This window comes from Beta vulgaris, chromosome 1 (genome assembly GCF_026745355.1).
Source record: "Beta vulgaris subsp. vulgaris cultivar EL10 chromosome 1, EL10.2, whole genome shotgun sequence".
NCBI lineage: Eukaryota > Viridiplantae > Streptophyta > Magnoliopsida > Caryophyllales > Amaranthaceae > Beta > Beta vulgaris.
Genome location: NC_079202.1, coordinates 32,348,467 through 32,357,988, shown reverse-complemented (window position 1 = coordinate 32,357,988; position 9,522 = coordinate 32,348,467). Strand labels below are relative to the sequence as shown.

General features: G+C 38.4%; 1 protein-coding gene across 2 annotated transcripts; it reads left to right on the top strand.

Moving 5' to 3' along the window:
- The first annotated feature begins 383 nt into the window (after window positions 1–383).
- Window positions 384–4,343, top strand: LOC104898024 (F-box protein At1g49990). 2 transcript variants are annotated; one of them, XM_010685031.4, is made up of 3 exons: window positions 384–1,829; window positions 2,573–2,925; window positions 3,939–4,343. In XM_010685031.4, exons 1-3 carry the CDS (start codon window positions 587–589, stop codon window positions 3,948–3,950), a joined length of 1,608 nt encoding a protein of 535 aa, XP_010683333.1. In that variant the 5' UTR covers window positions 384–586; the 3' UTR covers window positions 3,951–4,343. The 2 variants fall into 2 exon arrangements, with proteins under 2 accessions (XP_010683333.1, XP_010683324.1); XM_010685022.4 differs by having other exon boundaries at window positions 3,918–4,343.
- The last annotated feature ends 5,179 nt before the right edge of the window (window positions 4,344–9,522 follow it).

Sequence of the window (9,522 nt, the reverse complement as noted above, 5' to 3'; positions counted from 1 at the left end):
AAATACGAACACTATCTGTTTATACACAAACACTATTGTGAGTTGCATAAACACTAGTTATAGTTACACGAACACTAGTTCTAGTAGCATGAACACTGTATATTATCATCGGAATCTTCTGACAGTGTCCAATTAAAAAAATACAACACTATCTGTTTATACATAAACACTATTTTTAGTTGCATAAACACTAGTTATAGTTACACGAACACAAGTTGTAGTAGCATGAACATCATATATTAGCATCGAAATTGTCTGATAGTGCCCAATTTTCGAGATTACTTTTTTATTTGACTGATAACTTTTTTTCATGTACATTGACAATTTTACCCCTGCTAGATGTTTATAAACATCTAGCAGTTAGAGGTTTATCATTTCTCACTCTTTAACTAGTGTCAAAAACAAGTTAAGCTTTTTATTATAGGGCAAAGTGGATAAAGATACATAACCGACGTCGTGACTACAAGCAGCTCACTTCTTCCTTCCCCAACTTTTCCACCACCCCCAAAATCCCCTCAAAAAAATCCCTTTTATTGAGTCAGTAATTACAAAAAAAAAAACAAGTTATTTGACCCAGATTTTAGCAATGGATATACTCCCAGATGAAATAGTATCTGAAATCTTGCGGCGATTACCCGTAAAATCAATCCACCGTTCAAAATCCGTTTCGAAACGTTGGTATTCCATAATCTGCAACCCACAATTCGTGATTTCCTACGTCTCGAAATCTTCTTCTTCTCCGCCTTCACTTCACATCATCGACCGTTTCATCCTTATTTCTCCCACAGACTCTGTGGTGTCGACTCAGTTGGAACTCGTTTCTGCTCCAAATGTAGGTACGTTCACTATTAACCCGACCCTTTTATTATCATCTCAAGAAATTCCAACTTATGTTTCGGATTTCCCTAATCTTTTGCTTCAACATCATAATGGACTCTTATTGTTTTCTATGGAGACTAAAAGAGATAATAAGAACCAGAAAACCCGAACTCGCTTTTCTCATTTATTTGGGGATAGTTATGATAAGGAAGATGCTTTGTTGGTATGCAATGTTTATAGCCGAGAATGGGTACGGATTCCGGCACCCCCTCACCCGTTGGACCAAAGACAATGTGTCGGGTTTATTACCCGGATGGATGATCATGACTTGGGGGTTGTGAGTAAGTTTGTTGTTGTTGAGTACCAGCATTTGATTCCAACAAATGGGGCAATGCTCATGTGCTTTTCGTCGGATACGGGTAGGTGGGTTGTCAAGGAGGCAGAATATTTGCTTGGGTTGCAGCAGTGGAGGGCGGACTGGGCGTTCACTTTTAGGGGGAGGTTGTTTTGGGTGGTGGTGAGTATTGGGATTATTGTTTGGGATGAAGACCCTTTTTGTTCTTCGGAGAATGAGAGAAAGGCGGTGTGCCGTCTTATTCACCTCCCACTGGGATGTGCTAGGCCTGTTTGTACAGTTGACTTGATGTCTAGGCGTAGTGTTGGTGTTAGTGGTGGGTTCATTCAGTTCATTGAGATGATCATGAGTGGAGAGACAGTGTTGGAGCTGTGGAGGCTTTCGGATTTAGAGTCTGGGGAATGGGTCTTGCTGCACAAGGTATCGCAGGATTACTTAGTTGATTATTTGTATCATCATCTGACACTTACCTTGCCTCAGATTTGTTTTTTGCATCCATTTCAATGTGATACTGTGTTCTTCCAAACGGGTGCTTATGCCTTTTCGTACAATCTGAGGACTGGGAAGGTTGTTAGTATTTCCAAGTTCATCGGAGATGGCCAGTTTTTACCGATTGTGCTTCCCACTTGGCCGACATCCATACCTCCACGCTTGTGTAAGTTGCCAAGATCTTAGATATGTTTTATTCTCGTTTGTTTTGGTTGCATATTACATCCCTGCCTGGACAACATTATTGAATATTTGTGTGGGTAATTTTGTTGTATATTGCATGAGGGCTATCTTTTGCAAATATTGATTATGTATTGGTTTATTGATGGTGTTTTTAAGTTGCCACTGAGTTATTATGATAAAACTGAAAATTTATGAGTAACGTACTAATCGTCTTTCAAGTAGGAATATGGTGGACTACTTACTTCAATCCTAATTTCAATTACATGTTGCTGTTTTAGCAATATTTCACTCAATCACTGTGTTCTTTTTGGGGGTTGTGTGGTGTGACCCCGCGTGTTGAAGAGTATGGTTTGAGTCCCTGCTTAGTTTTGTGTTATAATGTCTTTGAGTTGATCGTAGCAACTCTATTCTGTACAACAGCCAAGTCTTAGTCCAAGTAGATTGGGGTGTCCTCTTCTGTACAAATTGAAAAAGTTGTAAATGAAAATTCGAGGCCATATTTGTGATTGTACCACCTTTCTGATTGCATGACTTTATCATAGTATTAATAACTAGAATGTTGTATTTCTGGCTGTTACATAGACTTCTCTTGAATTGCGTGCTATTCTTTTGTCCTTCTTAGCCTGTATATAGGATATATATCTCGATGATGATAAGTAGCTTTATGTCCACTGAAGTGTGTCTTTCTTAGAGTTCTCTGATACACCGTTTTGAACAACGTTGCAGATGCTGCTTATGCAAAAGAAGAGGGCAATGGATTATTCAAGGGTGGAAATTTTGATGAAGCTATAAGCTCCTATTCTAGGAGCATTGCCCTGTCAGCAAGTGCCCAAGCCTATGCAAATAGGGCCTTGGCATACCTGAAAGTGAGTCGATTCTCTGAGGCAGAGGATGATTGTAACCATGCCTTAAGCTTAGATGGGGACTACGTGAAAGTGTACAAACGGCGAGCAATAGCCAGAAAAGAGCTTGGTAATCTTCAAGGTTCCATGGATGATATTGGATGTGTCTTGAAACTGGAACCAAACAACCAAGATATGAAGAAGCAATACAGTGAAATCAAGTCCTTGCTTGAGAGGGTGAGAACTTCTTCGATACTTTTGTCTCATCATTTCTAGTTGTGCTCAAGAGCCCTATGTCATTGATTAGATATATATCCTACTTGGAATTTTCTTTTGGCCAAGAGGTGCCAGGGTGGTTAAGGCCTTTTGCGTAGGGGTGGGGGTTTCGACAAACATATCCTATTTGGCACGTTTTCTCGTCCTTTACAGCTAATGCACCTTTTTTCTTAATTATTTTAATTATATTGATGGATACTTCTTGCTTGATCCGCATTAATTGAAAATGCCCACCAGCGACATGCGTTCAAAACTGCTTTTCAAGCTAATACTTTTTTTTCTTACTTTAGTCCATATAGCACTATTTGAAGCGTGTGCTGACTTTAGAAAATCTTTTACAATATTTGAAATTTCTTTCTTCCCTTTCACTTTCACTGCTTCAATCACCTCCACACCATCTGTTTATGAATGGACCTTTGAGCTATGAGTTGCTGCATGGAGTCCTTAGAGGGCTGCATAGGCTTCAGCTTGAGTAGGAGATTCAGCACTAGTCCACCCTGGTCTATAGATGCTCCCCACTCGCCTTCCTTTCTTTGGTTTCTTGACATCCAAGAGGCATCCACTTGTGCATGATTTGATTTCTAGGAATATAACCCTATTTGCATAAACAGATTTTTAGCTGGTTAGGTTCGAGAGTACAAGCCCGTAGAATTTTTTATTATAAATTTCATTAGTGATTCTTCCTTGATAACAAGCCCAATCTGCTAGGCATACTTGGATTATATATCTCTAAGATTATATATATCCATACTGGGTGGCGGTGGTTGTTCTGTGCAACTAATTTTCTTTTCAATGGATGGCGTAGGGTTGGAGTTGAGGAATTTAATTTTCCATATTGCTTTTCTTCATTTTTACCTAGGTGTTGGCTAAATTTTATTTGCGTGCAATCCTTTTTACTTCTCCATTTCCATATTCATGTGAGACTTACGCAAAATGCTCAATAAATAAATTAGGTTGGACATCCATTGTATCAGGAGCAGGCATGAAGCGCGGTATGCAAAGAAGATGATGCTGATGATGCTGGAGGGGCAGCATTTGGCATGAACATGGAGGCCGGATAACCACTCTGCAAATATGTTTTTTGATTAAATACGATAGATGCTAATGTTCCCTGTACAAGAAGAAATATTCAGCTTGGCTCTTTAGGTTTTATAATGTACCCTGGTAATTAATCTAGATGTCAACTGATTGACAAAATTTTGTACTAATTAAAGTAGACTGAGTTAGTTAATGTTACACTCAGTGTAGCATTTAGCCTACTGATTTGGTGATGATGTGCATCTCTGAAGAGAGGAGAGTTTGATTCTTCTGATCTGACAAAGGAATTGAAGATGTTAAATTGTGTATGGAGTTGTCAAACATAGACTCTATCTGTTTTACATTGTATCTGTGACGATGAATCTGATTGGAATCCCAAGTTGTTGCATCAGTATGCTATACATTATGCTGAAGATTTGGTGATACAACTTGGTCGAGACCCTGTATACCTTCTAACTATTAAAATGATTTTCATAATTTAATTTATTCAGGGAGCTTCAAATTGACCACTTGCCCATCTTTCTAAAGAGAGAAACTGTTAGAGATAGAAGTTCTGAAAGATGAGTTTTCCAAACCCTCAGCCCAGCCAACCTTCCCAAATTTACTATTAGACCTTCCCTTTGCTGCCTCTTTTCCTGAAGTATTGTGTCTGAACTTTTGGTTGCTTCCTCTTATGAAAGCGCGTGTCTTTTCACTTCCATTTTTGCGTTGGAAGCGGCTTGGGTGTTGATTCTCAATCGTTCAAGTTCTGTGGATCCTCCCAACTCCTTAATATGTATGTCATGTATTGGTATTTGGTAGGTGCTTTTCTCTTTTGTGCCTATTTCATCATCATGCAACTGATGCACCATGCAAGTCTTCTTTCCCTAATTTTAGTTTCTAAATTTGTTCTCGTCTATAATTCTATTGTTCAGGATGTGACCAAAACTTGTGCTCTTACTTTAGAGTCTGTTTTATAAAATTGCCATTTTCATGTTGCTACTTTTTCCCTCAGTTTTTTTTTTTATTGTGAACCTCTAATGTAACCATTTTTCATCTCTTCTAGGTTCAAGATTATGGCCATATTCCTTGTTCTGTTGTTCACTTGGTCTTGATAACTAGCTCAAATGCTTGGTATGCCTCATGTGTACTGTCAGATACCGTTTGTTTATTCTTGTGTTTCTAGATTTCGATCTCATGTCTACTCATGAACTTTGCTTTAGTATTTCCTCTAAACTTGTGCCTATTTCTATATATGATTGAGTTGATGATGATTTCATCCTTGAGACGATCATCCTTTTAGCCGAGTTGATTTTCATTGAATATGATTTTTATATCATCAGTTGTCATGTTTCAGAGAATAAGAAAGATGGTAGATAGAATGATTGGTTTATCCCACAAAACCTCTATGCCCAGATTCGTTTCTTTTCTTTCTCAATCTATCTCGTTGCCTTGGCAAAAAAAACCTTCTTCATTCATTGATGATACGGTAGGATCTAAATTTGACTCACTGCAAATGCTTGGAATTTCAACATATAAACCACCACTATTCTTATTCTGTCTGTCACACAAGATGGAAGTAACTTAAAAAACTTGCACTCCTTTAACAAAATTTAGCACTGAAGTTTAAAGATTCGAACTAACAGCAATATGTGAATGAATGTTTTCATAGAGCAGCCACACACAACCAAATCGGTAGGAACTAAGTTTGACAAATTAATGCATGAGTTACTCTCAACGGCAATTGCCACTAACTTCAGCACAATGATACACAAATTTACAATATAAGTCTTATATTATCCTTTAGATTAGTATTATCTAGTTTAATACATATTCATAACAGAAAATTATTATTTATAGAAGTTACTATAAGTTGAATTTCAGAATATAATTCCACAACTATTACTCATCTTTTATTATAAGTCTTATATTATCCTTTAGAACGCTTTAATAAACAACAATAAAACCAGTTCGGTGAGTACTAATTGCGTAATTTCAAATTTATTGTCAGAATATTCAAAATATATTCAAAACGAAGGGCTGCGGTTTTATTCCTAAAACGCAGCCCTTCGTAGCTCGAAGGGCTGCGTTTTAGGCTTAAACCGCAGCCCTTCTTCAAGGGCTGCGGTTTAAGCCTAAAACGCAGCCCTCTGAGATAAGAAGGGTTGCATTTTAGGATTAAAACCGCAACCCTTCGTATTCTTTTTTTTTTTGAAAAAAAATAAAACTAAATCTGCATGCCCCCCACCCTGCACTCCCCCTAGCCTTGCACTCCCACCCCAGCCAGCAGCCCCCCACACCCAGCCCACCCCCGTCCACACCCTGCAGCCCTGCCCACCCCCCACACCCAGCCCTGCCCCCAGCCTAACTCACCCCTGCCCACCCCCACACCCATCCCTGCACTCCCCTACCACCCTGCCCACACCCAGCCCACCCCTGCACTCCCCCTGCCAGCCTTGCCCACCCCCACACCCAGCCCACCCCTGCCCCTTGCATTTCCCTCAGCCCACCTGCCCCCCCCCCCCTTCACTCCCCTGCACCCCATCCCAGCCCCCTCTGCCAGCCCCTCCACCCTTGCTACTAGCCACCCCAACACCCAACCAGCCCCATAGCCATCCCCCCACCCCACCCCACCCTCACCCAAAACCTCTATTCGACACAAAAAAAACCGATCAAATTGCAATAATATATGACAAGTTTTTGAACGTAATAATTAACTTTAAATATATATTTAATAATGTAAAAAGTGTTCATAGAATTGATACAAACTAGTAGATGTAGCTAATTATATCACGACATTCCACCAAAATGTGTCATAAGCAATCATCGTTAATGTGGGACGCCAACTTATCCCGAACTTCATGTAATTCTTCTGTGGTGAAGGCTCTCAAACTTGGTGTGTTATTCAAATAAACCTTGCAAAACAACCAAGGAATAAACACATAATATAAGAATTCAATCACTTACCATAATTAGTAGTTCTAAAAATGACATTTACCTTCCCGAAATTCAATCAAAAACAAATGCAAACCTAAAACTCTACACACTAGTTATATTATATCTCATATTCAAAAAGAAAATGGAGTTAAATGACTCGAGAAATAGGAATTGGACGCGAAAAGGCAAAAATAGGCCGAAAATCACATTTATCTTCCCGATATACAACCAACAACAAATGCAAGCCTAAGAATCTACACAATAGTTACATTATATCTCTTATAATCATGTGCAAAATTAAATTGGGGTTAAATGACGCGATAAGCACGACTTGGAAGCGAAAAGGCAAAACTAGGCCTAAAATGACCTTTTCGTTCCCAATATTCAACCTACAACAATCGCAAGCCTAACAATCTACACAATAGTTACATTGTGCCTCATATTATCATGTTCAAAATGAATTTGGGGTTAAATGACTCGATAAATACGATTTGGAAGCGTAAAAGGCAAAAATAGGCCTAAACTAACATATACTAATAAGTTACATACCTTTTGAAGATCATCGACGTTAGTGCAACGGTTGACGATATCGAACATGCACCTTAGCACGTAAGCAAACACTAAATGTTCACCAAAGGATGCATCCAATCACATTCATGTTAGATGTGTAGTATGTGGCTAAAAGTGTTTCTATATAAGGACAAATAAATTAGTCATGCTACCTCGACTGATTTCCAAACAGGAGCTTTTGATGCTCGAAGTTCTGTTGCAACTAACGTGCTTCATCACACTACATCAATACATTATTATAAGATTAGATGTACTAACTGTTTATATATATATAAAGATGATGAATAATGTTGTAATATTAATAAGTTCGCATATATTGAGTTTTGATTAGGATACCTATTTAACAATGATTTGATTAGTAAGGACTGTGGTGGTTGTCGACGCAAAGAATCAAAGTGGTAGACTTCGTTACGTGACAAACATATCGCAAGCAGTGTCCAATGAGCCCTACAACAAGAAAATATAGTTATTATTAATCGTGGAACAATTAATAGGTTAATTTAGTTATCGAATAATAAAAGTAAAGCGAGTTTAACAAGCATACTTTTCAATATAAGGAACAAGAATGATCTTATGATATCCAATACAAGATGATGCTTTGAAACTCATATCGAGATAATACTCTTTCTCTTCGGCTTTGTTTTATAAGCAATTACCATCTCGTATTATGTTTGGACATAACCAACCAAACATTGACTCATCACTAGATATTGCAATCAATTCATTGTATAAGAACCCGAGAAACCATATTAATGAAAGAAAAAACTTACTTATTATGGAAGTTGAATTGAAAACTACTTAAGGCATATGTATATGTATATTTAATTTATATACTTATGTATTACCTCATGAATGTTTGTATCATGGAAACATTCAACTCTACCCCACATAAGAATTCTTTAATATCAAGCTTAGAAATGAATGTCGATGAGTCCTCAAAGTAGTGGAAGAACATCAATTGTACTATCATCGGGTAAATCGCTAGCGCACTCATGTAACCAATAACATAGAGTACTAAGGCCTCGCACCACCTTTGGATCGATAATAAGTGGATTCCTTGTCATAGAAACATTTTCCTTCACCACATTTCGTTCACCTTCATCACGTCGGCGTTCCTCAGGTGAACATGCCTTCTTTCCCTTCCTGTCATGTGAATCGGCCTTCCCCGAAACCTAGTAATTAGTTAAAAGTAAAGATATTACTGACAATCATAGGAACTATAAAAGAAAACACGCATATATATATATATATATATATATATATATGTATGTGTGTGTGTGTGTGTGTGTGTGTGTGTGTGTGTGTGTGTGTGTGTATTAATCATTGTACCTCATCTGAAAACTACACCAATGCACGCGGCCATAGAACATAACTGCCAAGGGTATCATCAGTGATTGTAGACCAACTTCTGGCTTCGGCATCGGAAGAGGTAATTCTTTGAAACCAAATACAATTCCATAGTGATTATCATCCACTAACTGGTTATGCAATCGTACTCGGTCACTAGGGGGTTGTGCATGGCCATAAGCTACGAGAATGAAACTATCATAAGCATCTCCTCGAGCTAATAGTTCACATGGTGTCTCTTCCTTTAAAAAAAAAACTCTATTTATAGTTAGTCTATGAAACAACATATAGTAAGGATTTCATGCATTTAAGAACAATAGTTGTTTAACAAAGCAAAGGGATTACGTGATTACCTTCAACTTGGGTACTACAGGTGGATCAGGCTGGCTAGGTGTAATAACACTACCCTTCTTGAATGCAGCAAAATTCGGTAAATCCATTTGCTTTAAAATGGCGTTGAAATTTCTCTGTCATATCCTCTCTGAGCTCCTCCCAAATTGCAGCTTTCATAGCCTCCACATCTACTGAAGCTGTCGAATTCACACTACTTGCACTCAATCTTGTCCTTGTAGTGTATTGATCACCATATACCTTTCTTAAACCGAGGCGGACACCTCCTACGCCCCTCACGCGTCCATTGTGGTCCTTTCCTAAAGTTTCGTGCAATGCATCAATGTGTCCTTTAGG

Bases quoted from the DNA above. Each gene is read 5' to 3' on its own strand.
- LOC104898024 (XM_010685022.4), top strand. From the start codon at position 587: ATGGATATACTCCCAGATGAAATAGTATCTGAAATCTTGCGGCGATTA. The intron at 1,830-2,572 runs GTAAGTTGCCAA...ACAACGTTGCAG, and splicing joins ATCCATACCTCCACGCTTGT to ATGCTGCTTATGCAAAAGAA. The intron at 2,926-3,917 runs GTGAGAACTTCT...TAAATAAATTAG, and splicing joins TCAAGTCCTTGCTTGAGAGG to GTTGGACATCCATTGTATCA.